Below are 18,531 nucleotides of genomic sequence, written 5' to 3'. Positions count from 1 at the left end.
AACCTAAATGGATCATCGTCACCGAGTATCTGACAGAGAAATAATGATATGAAAACAACACGCAGCATCATCACTAACTAATAACTGATTTAATTATCTGAACTTAACAAGAAGACTAATCTTTGACTAGTCCTCAACACTGAGCATCTAAAACACAACATGTACTCCAGCTCCTTCTCCAGCCGACACCAACGACTACAAACCGACTAACTGGGCTAAACAGCACAGGTGTGAAAAGTCTCTCTGGTTGAGGTGAACTGAGGAAGTTTAGAGATACAGACATTTGTACGATGCATCTTGCGTCCATGTCTGCAGTTCTTTAAAAGAACCTTTAGATCCTTTGTTAGTGACGTCATTTCAATCATTGGAGAGAAACCACTGGCAGCTTTCTGCAGTAATGTTGATTACACCCCAGATACACAAGACATGACATGAACAACATCACTGCATCTGTAATACACAACAAACACACTGCTAACCTAAATTAAATAAAAAAAAATAATTTCCCATTCATCAGATCAGATTAATACCCTGCAAGCTACATGTAGGGAAGTACATTCTAGAAGAAAAAAAAAATTATGACAAATCATAAAATCTTTCTTACCCCAAACCTTCTCAACATGAAACCTGGATGCAGCATGAACGACTTCACAGCTGTAGTTAGACACTTCAGACTGAGGAACGATCACATAGGCTATTCTATGATAGATGTCACCATATAGATGAACTCTTTCAGTCTCCACTCCGTCCTCTTCAGTCAGAACACAGTGATTCTTCTTGATGTACACGATGATGTCTGGTGTGTTGAAGCCTGTGGCTCTACACTCCAACTTCCCGTGATTACTAAACTCTTTCCCAAAATCTGAATGCATCTCCACCCGAGGCTGAGCTGGAAGCAGAAAAGATGAGGTGATGTTTGGAGGGAGGCTACGTAGCAGCATGATACAGACCAATGTCACCACATATGATCAGTTTATAACACTGACATACTCATAATGAACTCAGTCTTATTCCAGTTTGTAGAGTAAATCCTTTTCGCCGACTTTGAAATCACAGAGGTTTTACCGTAACAGTTTGGTTAATGTGACGCTGCAGTCAGTAGTAGAAAAGATTTGTTGGTCACTAGTTCATTATAGCATCACAACCAGCCTATAGGAACATTACATCCACCTACTGGACTGAAGGAATGAAAGTAAAGTCTTAATTTAATGAAAACTAAATCCATTCCAACAAACTCCACGAAGAAAAGACGATATTTTCTTCACAGCGCCGTCTCAGCTTTTTTTTTTTTTTTTTTTTTTTAAAAACACATTCATCATAGATTTTAACCCTTTGATGCACAACATGGGTCAAAAGTGACCCAGCTGAGCTTTCCCCCTATATCTTTGTAATAATTCCATTTCATCATTCAGTATTCCGGGTATTCCTCAATTAACTTGTTTTTGATCCAAAAGCATGCTTATTTTCTATTCTTCTATTTTACCTTCTTACTTTTTGAATAAAACCTCCTTTTGAGTCACTACCCTTGTAATGCACAACATGGGTCAAAAATGACCAATATCCATTTTATGTTTTATGTATGGCTGAGTGTTTCTATGATACATCTTTGAAATAAACTTATCATTTACTATCCAATTTGCATTGAAAATTGGAGCGTACCAAAATCTATTCACGTATTTTCGTTTTTTTTTTTTAGTCTGTCTTAGCCACTTTACTATAAGCTCATTATGAATAGTCAGATCTCGAGACATAATATATCTACAGTGATTTTAAACTTTGCCAACATGACAGTGCACATTGTTGAGTGCATAACAAGCCTATGTTTGAATGCTTTTTTTATTATTAAAGTTCGTCTAGAACATAAAATAAATCGTAATTACATTTGGTCTCTTTTTTAAAGACGAAAGTATAAAATGCATTGTCGTACGACAAAATGTGTCGGACAACCTAAACAATGCAGCACGAGATCATGCAAAAGTTACACTTATGAAACCCACCAATATTCGTATTGTCTAATTTGCAAAGACAGGGATACAAAAATTACATCACGTAGTCTACACGTCTGATTACGCTACAAACTACCTACTTCTTTTGCCCTTTAACATAACTAATACACGTAACTTTGAAACACGTGCTTGCTAAATTAAATATCAACGGTTTAGATTATCAAGCATATATCACCGTTCAATCCAGAGAAAAGCAGTCATTTTATCGCTACCGCTCTTGGCTGCTGTGTTGCCAGAAATCAGATTCTCGCAGGAAATCACTTTTTGTAACAGCACCGGCAAACAGCTAGATAAGCTAAGATAAGATAAGCTAAGCTAAGCTAAGCTAAACTAGCTAGGCTAACACTTAAGCGAGCGCTGATATTAGCCTGAGTCTGACATTATTTTGCCGTAATCTCACAAACACCACGTTTAAATGTCACTAAGACAGAAGAGGAACTGTCTCTGTGCTACTGTTTCATCTCCCCCAAGAAGTTAGCCACGTGTTGTGAAAAAAAAAAACAACAAAAAACAGAACAAAACTCACCGCTGGTTCCCGCCCGCAACATTACTGAAAGTAAAACGAAAGGTAAAAATTTCATTCTACGCTTGGTTTTCTTCGGTCTCTAAGAGGAATAAACTCTTAACTTGCTGAGAGACGTCCTCTGCCGCCCGCTACAAGCGATGAACAGCCTCACCTGCGAGACACACCTGTGTATATACACCTGATCAAAGTTCCGCGTAAATATCGCTCTCTGATTGGCTGGTTTCTCACTAGCGTACACGTGATTGGCTGTCCCCGCTGTCCCTCCACCTGCTTGGTTGGACCGGACCAGAGGCAGGGGATGAATCTGCGAGTGGAAGTCAACATGTTCGGCATTTGTTCTGTCTGGGTCACGTCAGCTACACGGATTTTAATATCAGTGATGTCATCTACAGTTTTGTTTGTGTTGTTAAAGGATGTGAAAGAAAGGAAAACGGGACATAAGAGACTTCTATAGGAGTCAAAGTTACTTCAAGGCTAAATAACTGTAGAGGCTCAACAATACACAGGTAGAATAAAAGGCCATATTTGATGTCAAAGAGATCTACTTATTCATTTTTTTATTCTTATTTTAATGTATTTCTGTGGAAGAGAGAAACTGTTTAAAAACACAAATAAAGAAACTTTGTGGTGAAAATGCAGTAAAACCTCAGATTCTAGATGATGTGATTTTATGCATCCATATTTTTGGGGGAATTAATTACACGCAGTAATTGTGTGAAAGTAAAAGCCTTTTTTGCTCAGGCAATAACTTCACCATCAAACTCTACGATCATTCTCTGCCTGATCTGTTCATATGTGGCATCAACATATTTCTGTTGGGTGACAGACAGTAGAGAGGATGGAGGATGGAGGAGGAGAGGCAGTTCATCTCTGTTACAGACCAACGTAGGCAGGAACCAGTTCACACTAATCTGTTACATGAGTAGTGGTGTTTCAGTGTTTCCATGGCAGCTGAGAAAAGTTCAGAGTTCGAACCTTTGAAGAAGAAAAAGTCAGTAGAAAAAAACGTTTAAAAGTCAGTTTGTTTTGTGAGTTAGTTTGTAGCCGTTGTGATGTTCTGTCAAGGTATTTTTCCTCAGTAAAAACCCTGAAAAGACGCCGAGAAGTCCTGCTTCATTTCTCGTAGAAGCTGCAGTTAAATTCCCTCAGACATGTTTGTTTTTCTGTGAGATGCAGAGAGAGGAACAGCTGACACGATGAAACTGTTCAGTGTCGTCACCAGAAAACATGAGGCAGAAACAACTCAGTTCAGAGACGCCGTTTATTCACAGTAAAGGAAGTCACTTAAAAAGAACGGATGAAGTACAATCAAGTCATTTTTTTTTTCAAAGGAAGCAAAACAAACTCAACATGATTCATATTTTTCTCACAGTAAATACTGAAAACAAATCGTCACCATGTTCATTTGAAATGAACACAAACACATGTGGATGGAGCTTTAAATACCTTTGGATTCATCGGGGACTATTAAAACACTCATCTTTACCTTTAGAGCAACTAAGACATTTAAAAAATCATCTTAATGAGACACTAATGACGACGATGGAAATGAGCTTTTATCTAAATCTGGTCCAAATATCTCATTATGTCATTAATGTGTTTTTTCTACACGGCCCCTGAAAGAAATAAAAACAGAGACAGTAGGAAAATAGAGTTTTCTGGACATATGACCTGGAAAATATTAACAACCTTTAGTGCGTTTTCATACATGTGGAGCAGGATCTGTTCAAATGGAACATTAGTGTTTAGTTTCTTTTCTCTAAAAATGTGACATGTCAATAAAAAAATGGAAAATACAATAAAAATACAATAAAAACTCGGTATAAAGCTCAGTGTGTGATTTTTGAACCACTACATTAATACTGACTGGGAACCACTGGAAACGAGGCTTTAAACACAAGATGAATTAACTTTGAGATGGTTCTGTTTGTTGCTCGTCTCTCAGACTCACTGGAAACACTCTGTAAAAACCTGGTGGATCTGAGAGGACGAGACGCTGCAGCAAGAAGAACCAACAGGTTCTAATGCATGAAAACACTAATGACGTTAAAGTCAAACAAAACACACATGGAAATAAGACATGAAGTTTGGCAGAGCTGAGAGTTGGTTGTAGCTGGACTCGCGGTTCTGACTGGAATAATTTAACATCTTTTAAATAACAAAAATCTTTTTGAAACACACGAGCTACTGGAGTATAAACAGTTTCAAACCAAACCAAAAATAATTCACATTGAGGCATAAATGTGGTCACTGAAGAACATGGTCAGTTTCTAGCTCCATGTTCAGTAACAGCTTCAGTCACTGTAACACGAACCAGACGAGAGGAAACGCCTGATTCAGACCAACTCATCTAAACGGAACTTTGAAGCTTGAGAAAATACTTTTTATCCCAGTTTTCTAAGCTACAAACTGTTTTAGTCTCATTTAAACTCTTCTAAGTCTCAGTCTGCTGCTACTGATGGATCTGACGTCTCTGGTGAAGGATTTCTGGAGACTTCAGACATTTTCCTCCTGGAGATTCTCATCTTCATCCTCATCGTCCTTGTCTGCAGGAATCAACATCAGAGGTAATTTCTATTTATAGTTATGATAAAACATGGAGACCAGATCTATTTCTCTTGGATCTTTCTGGATAAATGTTCATGTCTCTTTCATTAACACACAGATTGACTGACACTTACCGGAGTAAACGCTCAACTTTGTTCCTGTGAAGGAAATAAAATGAGTTTAGAACCAAAAAGTCTCTCCAGCTCCTCTTGTTTCACTGAGGATTCACCAGAAGCTAAAGACACAGGTCAGTGTGTCTGACAAAGAAACATCTAGAGATGAATGAAGTCACTTTCTACATGAATGTTTCACTGCACAGACTAAAACTGAACCATGGAATAAAAACTACTGCATCACATGTGGAGAGGAAAACGAGTGAAACATCTTCTCCAACAGGAACGTAGAGTCCTGGACCATGAAACTGAATCCTGTACAAATATATTGTATACTGTATCTAATACATATACAGGTGAAGACTGACTGATGCTGCAGCTCTCAGGAAGAAATATTTCATCCTCCAGAGTTAATAAAATGAAACACTGACCTCGTGTAGAAGCCATACCCCGCAGTTGCATCCCTGTAAATAAAGATGAAGTGAGTTATTTCCTCCAGTCTCATGTTTCTACAACAGTGTGTGAAGTTGGTTGTAAAACGCTGCAGCCTGTGCAGGACTAACTTGAAGGATCAGGTCAGCATTCAGTATTTTATTGTCAGTAAATGTCAGAACACATTCAGTGTTGGATATCTGCTGATAGAAACATCCACCTCAGAGCATTTCACAGAAAACGTCAACGTAGAATAACATCAGTTCATGTTTTAAATCAGTCCTGCACAGACGCCAACACACACACAACATTCACAACAGAAAGGACAGAATGGACAGAATGGACAGAAAGGACAGAGAGGACAGAAAGGACAGAGAGGACGTACCTGGAGTGAAGGAAACTCTGCGTCTTTTGGCAGCTACTGAAAATAAACAGAGAGAATGAACTGATCTTCATCTTTCTCTAAATCTGCATCACAGCCTGTTGATCTTTAAATACTCATCATCACCTGATTCATTCTGACAGAACATTCTTCTTCTCTGCCTCTTTGTTGGTTGTGTTGTGATAATATAACAGATTTCCACTCTACAGACTAGGATGCACCGATCCCATATATTTTGTTATGTTTTTATGGTTAAGATTGTTTTACTGGTCCACAATTATTGAATAAAAAAGCAATTCAGTACATTTATATCTGTTTATTTGTTTTTAAAAAATATAGGAAATAAATGTCTAAGTCAAGTCTGATGTTGCTTTGCACAACAGAATGATCTCAGTCTTTTCTACACAATGAAACCGTTTGTTACCATAATTCTGCGTTGTTTTTCTGTATCGGATCGGTATCGGCCGATACCAAACCTCACATATCGGTATCGGTGGTGAAAAAGGCGGATCGGTGCATCACTACTACAGACGTCATCACGTGCATCAAACTGAGGTTGAAAGACCGTCTCCACGCGCTCCAGGAAATAATAAATCCTCCATCCAGTTTATTCTGGCTCCACCAGTTCATCTCACCCTGTTCATACAGGACTAGTTTAATCTGGTCCTCTGGTAATAATCTGGAATAATGTCGTCTCTGATCTTAATCTGTAATTTACGATTGTAAAATGCATTGTTATTTAGTGGCGTGTCTGTGCATTCAAAGGACGGAGTTACAACGGGAGTCAATGGGGCAAAAACAAAAGTAAACATGCATAAAGTCAATGATGTCACTAATCTTTGACACAGGTCCAATCATTTTTTATATTAAGAATAAGTCATTGTATGTTTTTTTTTATTGGCATTTAAAGGGTTAAAAATGTAATATATTTTTAATATTTAGTACTTTTGATCAGTATTGAGGCTGATTAACAGATTTATGCAAAACAAAAATATATTTCTCTGATATATCTTTAGAGGAGGAAGCTGTAACTTCTGAAGCCTTCCTCCAATTTAGACGTAGATACTTTGAACTAAAAGGTTCAAATCTGAACTTTAACTCCACATAAATGGTTATTAACGATAATTAATAGCGATAATGATAATTGGTGTTAATACACTACAAACAACTCTGGGCTCAACCTACCAAACCGCCGTCTGAGGAAAACGGCGAGAGACAGGAGCAGAAAGAAGACCAGAACCGGAGCCAGGACTTCCACCAGTCCAGCGCTGATGGCATCTCTCTTGTCTCGGTCGTCTCCAGCTCCATCAGAGTGAGGAGGAAGAAGCTGATGATCTGAAACCCAGAAAACATTGCCTTCAGTTTGTGTGTGTTGGTGAAATGTGGATGTAAAGTCTCAGCAAAGATTATATTTATAATCCAATATAGCATTTGACATCAGGAACATCATGAGTGTTAGTGGAAATGAACCAGAATTATCATCCATGTGGAGACGAGGAAACAACACTTTTCTGATTTAAATGAAAAATTTCTTACCCCAAAACCTCTCAAAACGTGAACCAGATGCCGCGTGAAAGACTTCACAGCTGAAATTAGACTGGTCCAACTTTCTAATCTCCACAGAGTCTCTTCTCTGGTAGACGTCGCCTCCATATGAACAAACTCCTGAACTCTTCACTCCGTCCTCTCTGGTTAGAATACGGCCGTTCCTCTTCATATTCAGAGTGATGTTGTTTGGGTAGAAGCCTGAGGCCAGACACGTCACAATGATGTTGGTCTGATCTTCAGAGTTCTCTGCAAACATCTTCACATCAGGTTGATCTGGAAGCAGAAAAGATGAGGTGATGTTTGGAGGGAGGCTACGTAGCAGCATGATACAGACCAATGTCACCACATATATCTGTAGTAAATAATTAAATATATTCTCATGTCTTACTTGTGTCTATGAACTTAGATGAAATGATCCGTCCTTTTCCATCAGAGTCAGGATCTAAAAAAACACAGAAACATTCACATTATTTTCATGTTCAGTCTTTCAACACAATCCTGATCTGTTCCTGAAATAATGTGGATGTTAAACCACAGAAAAGAACAGACACAAAACAACATATTTAATCATTTGTTCAGTGAGAAATAAGAATAAAAGAATGAAACTGATTCTGATTTTCTACCAGGTCAGAATCTGTAAACCCATAAAACCAGTGTTTCCTTCTAACTAAAGTTTCTCCTCGTTAAGTCTCTGAAGACACAGAGTTGTCCCATGTAAACACCAACGATTCATCTTCAACAGAGACACATGTTTTAGACGTAATAATCTCCTGGAGAGAAACTAAGAAACTACACCTGTCCTAGTGAATCACACCAAGTCTGATTAAACATCTCAGGTGTGAATGAACCCTCAGATCCTTCGTTGGTGAATTATTTCAATCATTGGATCATTTGAATCATTTTCTTCACATTCAGACAAGAACATAAACAACACCACTGCTAATTAGAAAGAAAACTAATAACGCAGAGATTCACTGGAAAAACTACACGAGGAGAGCGACACTACAATAAAACAATAAAAACTTTCTTACCCCAAAGCTTCTCAAGACGAAAGGCGGATTCAGCATGAATGACTTCACAGCTGTACTGAGACACGTCAGACTTTAAACACTTCCCAAACTCTTCTCTCCAGAAAGTGTCGTCTGGATGTTGACGAACTCCTGACGTCTCCACTCCGTCCTCTTCAGTCAGAACACAGTGATTCTTCTTGATGTTCAGGACGATGTCTTCTGTGTTGAAGCCTGTCGCTGTGCACATCAGACTCTTCCCGTCTTTGTCTTTGTCGTCCATCATTGACAGAAACACATCAGGATGACCTGGAAGTGGAAAACATGACACGTAATTCTGCCTGTTTCTTCTTGTCTGTATTTCCTATTGTACCTAATTAGTTGTGTGATGATCAATTGTTGTTAAAAATAATGACCACAAGGTGCGCTTTGTGCGCCAGAGCTGTATGTTAGAGAATATAATAATAATAATAATAATAATAATAATAATAATAATAAGGCTCTGAGATCAGGCTGTGAGATGGAGAATAATTAAAGTTAAATGAAGTTTAGACAATAAACACAGATCTGCTGAATAACAGCCAGACTCCTCCTTCAACATAACAAAAGGGATAAATGTTTACTTTTAATAGAGTTTTTTTTTAAATTGTTGCTTTAACCAAAGTAATTTCTTCTCGTCTGTGTTTCTATCACAGTAAACGACACTAAACATGAACCAGTTTACATGAGTAAAACTCAACAAAGGAGTCACCTACAACAACCAATTCACCTAAAACTACTTTCAAATGTTCAACAGGTAAAATGATTTAGTTTCGTTTTAACTCGACTTTCATCAAAGGTTCATAAAACAGTGACTTACCGCCATGTGTCGTCCGATCTGGTCCCGAAAGACGCCTTTTTCTCGGCGTAAAGTTAGTTTTATAAACCTTTCTAAGCGTGTTAATCTCCATTTTCTCTTTGGTGACTTGCAGTTTTTTTTTTTTTTTTTAATACTTCCGCGTTGGCGTCACTACGTCATAAACGCTTAGTTTTTTCAAAGACGTTTTCTGTCATTTTAGGGAGAATATAATGTTGGTGAATGTTCAAGTGATTATTATTATTGTTATTTTTGGACAAGGTTCGTTCTAGTTAATTATTTGACGCTTTAGAAACAGTAAGTGACGTTTGGGCGACAACCAGTTGTTATGACAACCGCTCCGCCAACGGTCCCGTGGGGCCGTGAGAAAAGAAAAAAATAATAATAATAATAATCTCAGGTGTAATCCACCATTTTAATGTGACTGGTGGAGATAAAGAAGAGCGTAGCATTAATTAAACGAAAACATAAATTAATCTGGAGGACGTGTGGGCGGGGCATCGACATCACTCGGCTCCGCGTGGCTCCGCCCTTAGACAGTACTGCGCAGACTCGGGCTCTTGACCTAGTAGATCAAGGTCAAAGAAGTACCTTTTAAAATAATTAAAAGAATTATGGATTTCCAGGACATCCTGGAGATGTTTTTCATTTATTTTGGTCCTGTCCTGCCCTTTCTATTCCAAATTATGAGAAGATATCTGTCACTTTCTCCTTGTTTTGAACATGATTTCTCCTTTTGCTTTTTGAACATATATTGTTTGACTTCATTAACGATCCATCTGGCAGAAAGAAACAATTCTATATCATTAATCTTCTAATATCATATTCACAAATGTCGACTCACTAATCAAAAGCCACTTCTCTCCGTCTTTGAAAGGGAGATAAAAACAGTCTATTAGAACTATTAGACTTTCCACTGATATTAAAGCAACAAAGACTTTGGATTTGTGTGCTCTTTTCAATGGATTTGTGGAATAAGATATTCGAAAATATTGTCTCTGTAATGTTTGCAGCTCCCTGGTGGTTGTCATTGCACTGGATTGTGTTGTATGTATTTATAAAATGTATTAAAAAATAAACTTTACACAGAACAATTCATACATAAACCCATATATTTACATCTATATATTTGTATATTGTAACATACTCATCTACATCTACATCCCATAATACTTACTACACTGAGACTGTTTTACTGGTGGACACACACAGGAACTGCAGCTACACAACACTAAAAGATGTCTAGAAGCGACAAACCTCGGAAAAAATATAATAAAAAAATAAAAATAAAATTAAAATCTGGAGACACACTGGGAAACACAAGTTTAAACTTTAAAATAAATGGACCACGAGAAACACTGTAAAATATATCAAGACACTGATATAATAACACTCTGAACATTTATTTTACAGTGTTCATGTAAATATAAACATATAAAAACATTACATAAAATGTTCTTTCTTTTTAGACAGAACAAGTATTTCATATATTTCCAGCTACTGCCTTCACAGTCCATGTCATCATGTAAAACACGTTTCTTTGTTGTTCTCTCGTATTTCCTGAGAGACAGTTTGGCTTCACTGTAATAAATCAAGTTACAGTACAAAAAATTAAGAAAAACATTTTAAACAAAAGAACAACAGTGCTGTGAAATTCAAGATTTCACCAATAAAGAAGGTCCTTTCCAATATGGAACAAGAGCATTATTTCAAGAATAAAAACATCTTCATTATGGCACCACAATGAAAGCAAGATGAGCAGCTTCTTTATTAATTGTAGTTTTTTTTTTTTTTTTTTTTAAGTAGTACTAAATAAAAGTACCACTGCTACTGTAAGGCTTTTGTAAAAGCTCCCGTGGTACCAGAGAGAAGGAGGCAGCACATCAGTTCTCTGATAAAGTTATTAGAGCTTTAGCTCCAGGACACAGAGAAGGATCAGAGAAATACTGCTTTAGGTGTCAGTTAAAGTATCCTGACGTGTACAGCAGCACATATCTGGAGTAACAGTTCTATTGCTGTGTTTACAGCATGTTCTGTTGGTGACTAGTGTCAGGGTGAGGGTGGGGCTGGTGTTGACGTGTTGACCACGTAGAAAACCTTCTTTTGTGTGAAATACTGTGTTATGTATTCAAGAATCCAGTTTCTTTGGTGTCGTGTCAAGTATTTCTTCGTGTCGTTCCAGTAGATTCAGACCCGTCACTGATGGAAGGCAGAGCCGTGAAGACCGATGCAGTTTCACCCAGAAGTCAGATGAATGTAAACGTGGCTTGTTCCCTTATATGTAAACTTTAGTTTTGATTTACTCTGGAGCCTCCTGCTCACTGCTGGATGGACCTGATGGAGTGTTGATGTGATGCTGGACATTTCCATTCAGCTCAGCGTTGGTGAGTGCGTTGCCATTTGCTGCAGGAATGAACATCAGAGTTATTTATATGTGAAGTCAGAATAAATCATGGAGGTCATCATCTCTTCTTTCATCCAAACTCTGCTCCATTCCAGTGATGAACATGCAACATGGTCATTTTACAGGTTTAGAGTTGTCAGAGTGGACGAAGACACTTACCAGAGACAGGGATGGAACCGTTCTTCTTTGGTTGTCCTAAAAAACAAAATAACAAACGTTATTAATTCAGTGAATGCAGCTCATCAGGAAACTGCTCTGAGGTCCACCTCCCCCTGGAGGACAAAGGACGTCCTCCTGTTTGTAGCCAGAGAAGACGGATGGTTTGACAGTAAAGGAAGACATGTAAAAAAAAAAAACCCTTCTCTAAACAGAGGACGTGTAATGAGGCATAATCTGTCCCCAAAAAGTTTAAACTCCATTCACACCTTGAGACTGGAGGCTCTGACTGACATTGGCTTCATCAGAGCTCCACCCACAGGCTGGTTTGTGGTTAAAGGGACTCATGTCTACAGTCGTCTGGGTAAATAGGGACCATGTCCTTATTGTAGAGACTTAACACTGACAGAAGATGGACCCACAACTCAAGAGTTACCACCGAACATTTTAACTCAGGATCCAGAACTGAAACATGGAATAAAAACTACTGCATCACATTCATGTTCATGAATCCTGTAAAAATATTCTCTCATTTCATCCATTTTTCATCAAGACACAATCACATCAACTCTCATCATCCTCATAGATCTTTTTAGAGGAACACACTTACCATCCAGGGGTAGATCGTTCACATCATTACCACCTACACACAGAGGAAATATTACAGCTTTATGTTTATTTATTTATTTTTACATTTATTTCCTGTTTTGTAGTGATTTCATAACAGAAATTCAATTATTTACTGCTTCCAATCAGATTTTTCTATTCTTTATATAATGAACTTAAAATGTAGATGAATCAATTCATCAACCATCACTTCAGTCAAACACTGTTTCATTTTAAATGTGATCATCTGTTTTAATAGGGTTAATTAGCTTTACGATAACTCTGGTTCTAACATCACATGGTGACATTTACAGGACTGTAGCTGGATTAATAACATGTCACTGAAAAAATAACTTAACTGAATCAGTAACAGAAAAATAAAACACTGACCTGGTGGAGGAGCTGAAGGAGCTGGTTTAGCTGTAAATAAAGATGAAGATGAAGTGAGTTATTTCCTCCAGTCTCATGTTTCTACAACAGTGTGTGAAGTTGGTTGTAAAACGCTGCAGCCTGTGCAGGACTAACTTGAAGGATCAGGTCAGCATTCAGTATTTTATTGTCAGTAAATGTCAGAACACATTCAGTGTTGGATATCTGCTGATAGAAACATCCACTTGACTCTTAAACTGACTCAGTGACTCCTCTGTCCAGTGTCCACGTCTGAGTGTCTGATCATCTCATAACTCTGGATTAGTACAAAAGGCAGCATCAACACTTTCTCTGAGGGAAAGGACACTGGACTGATGTTTAAGCTGCTACCGATCTAGTAAATGTGTCTGGATCAGGAGGAGAGTCCAGACAACACATTGTTAGTTTGATGGTGGAGAGAAAAATCCAGAATAACATCAGCCACATGTTTTAAATCAGTCCTGCACAGACACCAACACACACACAACATTCACAACAGAAAGGACAGAATGGACAGAATGGACAGAATGGAAAGAGAGGACGTACCTGAGGTGTAGTTTACTGGAGCCTCATTAGCAGCAGTTCCTGTAAACAAACAGAGAGAATGAAGTGATGGTTGATGGTAGAAGTTGTTGTATTGAAGGACTTGTACTTGTTCACAGTCCAATAATAACAGAGCTCTGATAACAGACTCACTCCATTGTTCTTCTGGAGGAAAAGATTCTGTGGAATCTTGGTGTAAATACACTACAGACAACTCTGGATTACAGGACCTACAATCATTGATGTTGTTGAACACAGTGAAGATACACAACTCTGAACCTACCAAGGATGCCTTTTTTCTTCAGTACCACCAGCACCACAACTAGAACCAGGACCAGGAGCAGGACTCCTACTACTGCACCAATGATGACAGCAACTCCACCAGAGTGAGGAAGATGATGATCTAAAACCCAGAAAAGAGAAACATGTGAGCTTAAAAACTAAACCAGAGTGTCAGAGTATTCTCAGATGACACTATGTGAAGACAACTTCTACCTGTTCTCTAGTTACAATCATCTCACTCATTTCAATCCAACCAGTAAAATAATAATGCAGAGATCTGTTGGACAAACATCAAAATAGTTAAACTTTCTTACCCCAAAACTTCTCAACTTGTGAACCAGATGCATCATGAATGACTTCACAGCTGAAATTAGACGTGTCTGATGTTTTAATCTCCACAGAGTCTCTTCTCTGGAAGGTGTCGTCTTCATATGAACAAACTCCTGAACTCTTCACTCCGTCCTCTCTGGTTAGAATACGGCCGTTCCTCTTCATATTCAGGATGATGTTGTTTGGGTAGAAGCCTGAGACCAGACACGTCACAATGACGTTGGTCTTAACTTCAGAGTTCTCTGCAAACATTTTCACATCAGGATGATCTGGAAGCAGAAAAGATGAGGTGATGTTTGGAGGGAGGCTACGTAGCAGCATGATACAGACCAATGTCACCACCCTCTCTGGAAGATTTGTCTTTGTGTTTTCTTGCTGTTTGGTCATTAGCAAGTCACCATTAAACAGAAGAAACTTGATGCTAGAGATGAGAAGTTGGTCTCTAACAGACCTAAAACATCTCATCTTTTCTTTCATACTGCTTAGTCCTCACTAGGGCCGCGTGGGTTGGTGGAGTCTATCCCAGCTGGCATCGGGCGAGAGGCGGGGTCCACCCTGGACAGGGCTAACACTGCGACATATAACCATTCACATTCACACCTAGAGTCATTTACAGTCATCAATCAGCCTAACCAGCATGTCTTTAGGGGTGGGAGGAACCAGAATATCCATCAACTCACACACACTCAGGGAGAACATGCAAACTCCACCCAGAAAGACCCGAACCTGGACCTTCTCTCTGGGAGGCATCAGCACTAACCACATCCCATTAATCAATAAAAATCCCCTTTCCCCTTATTGGTTATGGCCTCATAACAGAAATAATGTGACATCTCAGCTTCAGTGTCCAGTCATTTTCTTCACATTTCTTTAGACAAACACTTGTAGAGACGACACTGTTAGCAGCTCTGATACAAGTCAACTCTGGATCCAACCAGAGTCTAGAAAACTACACACAATCATTTTACATCTGTCATCAGTGAAGTAATAATGTAGAGATCTGTTGGACAAACATCAACAGATAATGACAAAAATAATTAAACTTTCTTACGTGAAAACTTCTCAACTCGTGAACCAGATGCATCATGAATGACTTCACAGCTGTAATTAGACATCTCTGATTTTTTAATCTCCACAGAGTCTCTCCTCTGGAAGGTGCCGTCTTCATATGAACAAACTCCTGAACTCATCACTCCGTCCTCTCTGGTTAGAATACGGCCGTTCCTCTTCATATTCAGAGTGATGTTGTTTGGGTAGAAGCCTGAGACCAGACACGTCACAGTGATGTTGGTCTGAACTTCAGAGTTCTCTGGAAACATCAATACATGAGGTTGATCTGGAAGCAGAAAAGATGAGGTGATGTTTGGAGGGAGGCTACGTAGCAGCATGATACAGACCAATGTCACCACATATATCTGTAGCAAATAATTAAATATATTCTCATGTCTTACTTGTGTCTATGAACTTAGATGAAATGATCCGTCCTCCAACAGAGTCAGGATCTAAAACACAGAAACATTCACATTATTTTCATGTTCAGTCTTTCAACACAATCCTGATCTGTTCCTGAAATAATGTGGATGTTAAGTCACAGAAAAGAAAAGAGACAAAACCAATCAAGAAAGAAAATCAATAAAAGCTTTCTTACCCCAAACCTTCTCAACACGAAAACGAGATGCAGCATGAACGACTTCACAGCTGTAATGAGACACTTCAGACTTTAAAATGATGACATCGTCTTCTCTCCAGTAGGTGCCTTGGTGTAGTTTAACTCCTGAAGTCTCCACTTTGTCCTCTTCAGTCAGAACACAGTGATTCTTCTTCATGTTCAGGATGATGTCTGATGTGTTGAAGCCACTGACTCTACACGTTAAATGCATGTGACTACCAATCTCTGCACCAACATCAACGCTCTTTGAAAACATCTCCACCTCACGATGATCTGGAAGCAGAAAAGATGAGGTGATGTTTGGAGCTTTAGCAGAGGAGCTGCTCAAAGTGGTAAAATAGTGGGAGGTGGAAAACAAAGTGGACGGCTGTCTTAGTGACAATGCAGCTATCATAACAAAAGCAATTAATACCCTGAAATTGACCCACCACCCATGTCTTGCACAGACAATTAATCTGTTTGTACGAGATGCTCTGATCCACAGGAGCACAACAGCCACAGAGAAGTGCAAATCTACCCAACAACAGATGGGCATGTCTGAGCTGAAGCTCAAACAAGATTGTGTTACTAGGTGGACATTATTTTTGGTAATGAATTAATTTAACAAACAAACACCTGAGGAGACATTTGGGAGCCGAAAGAGCCAGCTCCTTTTAGCGAGCAGCCAAAAAAAACGGCTCCCTCAAAAGAGCTGGAATGCCCATCACTAGAGAAAACTGGTGGACACGAAACTGCTGGTTCACACCGCAGCATCCAATCAGATTATTAATCAACTGTTGCTAGGTCAGATTAGAGGAGCCGAGGTTTGAGGGTAAACCCATTAATTGAACTGAGGAAGACAAATAATCTTCACTGAGGATAATTATTAGTTTGGAGGTTACTTTGTTCGCACAAACCTTTTTATTTCAAATTTCATTCGTATTAATAAATACAGAAAACAAATGCAGGATTTTTACGTTCAACTTATTTTTTTCAATGTTGCTTTAATGGAAGTTAAAGTTTTTCGTATTTCTTGTCTGTATTTCCCATCGTACTTCAGAAATGCCATCCATGTGAAACCATGCAGAGGTTTAGTATTTTATCTAGATTTTTCTACTGATTTAGTTTCGTTTTTAACTCGACTCTCATCAAAGGTTCATAAAACAGTGACTTACCGCTGTTTACCGTCACTACTGTCCCCAGAAGAACTACAAACACCAGCAGGAACATGTTGAATGAAAACATGATTCTCTACTCATTCTAAACTTTTAAAAAGTTTTAGGAAACTTTTCATCGGTGTTTTTTTCTCTCTCTCGCTCTCTCTTCCTGGTAGTATTACGTCATTCACGAACGATTCGTATCTTTTGAGTGAACGACCTGCATCGAATCACTTTATGAACTGATTCGTTCTTGTCTCAGTTCAGTTGAACAGAGCACACTAAAATCACTCCAAATCATTCCTTTGTTTGACATATGTCGTATTTGTTTAATTTTTTGTTTAGAAATTTATTTAAATATTTGTTTTTATATTTTTAAGCTATTTATTTGAATTTTTATTGCATATTTAAGCCTATTTAAGTTTATGTCGTCCTCTTATATTTTTAATGCAGGTTCCATATCTTTAATTTTTTATGGCATTTTCTTGTAATTGATATTGTGATTGAGATGAGAATTCCCCTACTGTGAGTTGTGTGTTGATGGTCTGATCCAGCCTGTTGAAGATCGTGTTAAAACTCATTCGCATGCTCCAAGTTTCCTTCACACAGCCTGTACCTCCCCCCACAACCAGTTATGTCCTTCATCCCTGACCACACCTCCCTTATGTTCTACACTGTAGTTTTATGTTTTAATCTAAAGTTGACAATTACCCCAGAAAAAAATCAAGAAGCCAAACGTCCAGTAAACCTGCCTGTTGTGTGGTTCCAGAGTCTGAAGTCAATTAATCATACTCAGTAATCAATAATCACAATTAGCAGTAATTACAATAATCACTCTGATCAGGGATGAACTGTTTCCACGGAGACTTAATCAATTCATGCGATCTCTACATCAAAACATCAGTCACTTTAGAACTCTTTTGAATAGAATAGAGTTCAGTTTTGCTCTCATCTGACCAGACTATGTTCTCCTAGAATTTTGTCCAGATGTTGTGCAGCAAACTTTAAATGAGCTTCACATGCTTTTTCTTCAGACATGGAGTCTTGGTGGTGAGTGTGCATACAGGCCATGGCTGTTCAGTGCATTGCTTATTGTTTTTTTTGGAACTATTGTACCTGCTAATTCCAGGTCTTTCTGGTCCTTGGCTCTGGACAACTCTTCTGATAATTATTTTCACTCCTCTGTCAGAAAGAGAAGTTTAGAAATCCTTCTGGAACCAATGCCAGAATGTTTAGCAACAATAAGGTTGTGAAGGTCTAAGAGAGTTTTTCTGCTTTCACTCATCATGAGATGTTCCTTGTGTGACACCTTGGTAATGACACGTCTTTTTACAGGACACCAGTTTGGACTGAACCAGCTGATATTCATTTGCACTGACATGGGGCAGGATGTCTGTCTGATCACTGATAGATTTCAGCCTTTTCCCACCTCCCTTTCTGCATGTGTACAATACTTTTCCCCTCTGTTATTTTACATTATTACACATAACTTAATTAGTGAATGTATTAGTTTTGGTTTCTTTCTATGTATGGATATAAAAGTGAGAGAAAAAGTCAGGGAACAAGAATGAGACAGGAGC

At 38.4% G+C, this 18,531-nt stretch overlaps 3 protein-coding genes and 1 gene segment (V, D, J or C); 2 read left to right on the top strand and 2 right to left on the bottom strand.

Annotated features, from left to right (window-relative positions):
- LOC125019928 (H-2 class I histocompatibility antigen, Q10 alpha chain-like) overlaps window positions 1-18,531 on the top strand; it is a 333,056-nt gene that overhangs the window by 90,321 nt on the left and 224,204 nt on the right. The window lies entirely within an intron of this gene.
- LOC125019922 overlaps window positions 1-18,531 on the top strand; it is a 293,290-nt gene that overhangs the window by 87,260 nt on the left and 187,499 nt on the right. The gene's annotated exons all lie outside the window — the stretch shown is intronic.
- LOC125019923 overlaps window positions 1-18,531 on the bottom strand; it is a 268,060-nt gene that overhangs the window by 137,703 nt on the left and 111,826 nt on the right. Inside the window, exon 6 of one of the 2 annotated variants that reach the window (XM_047605052.1) lies at window positions 7,943-7,996. The exons of the other annotated variant lie outside the window; for it this stretch is intronic. Within the exon in view, the coding sequence (XP_047461008.1) occupies window positions 7,943-7,996 (54 nt within the window). The remainder of the gene's footprint in view (window positions 1-7,942; window positions 7,997-18,531) is intronic. 2 annotated transcript variants of the gene reach the window in all.
- LOC125019930 lies at window positions 10,729-17,111 on the bottom strand. The segment is given in 10 exon segments: window positions 10,729-11,820; window positions 11,981-12,016; window positions 12,588-13,003; window positions 13,538-13,576; window positions 13,818-13,937; window positions 14,131-14,415; window positions 15,198-15,482; window positions 15,598-15,648; window positions 15,795-16,088; window positions 16,970-17,111. Coding segments are annotated over 8 exon segments (1,293 nt in total).

Source organism: Mugil cephalus, chromosome 14, assembly GCF_022458985.1.
Source record: "Mugil cephalus isolate CIBA_MC_2020 chromosome 14, CIBA_Mcephalus_1.1, whole genome shotgun sequence".
NCBI lineage: Eukaryota > Metazoa > Chordata > Actinopteri > Mugiliformes > Mugilidae > Mugil > Mugil cephalus.
This window is presented reverse-complemented; position numbering and strand designations above follow the sequence as displayed.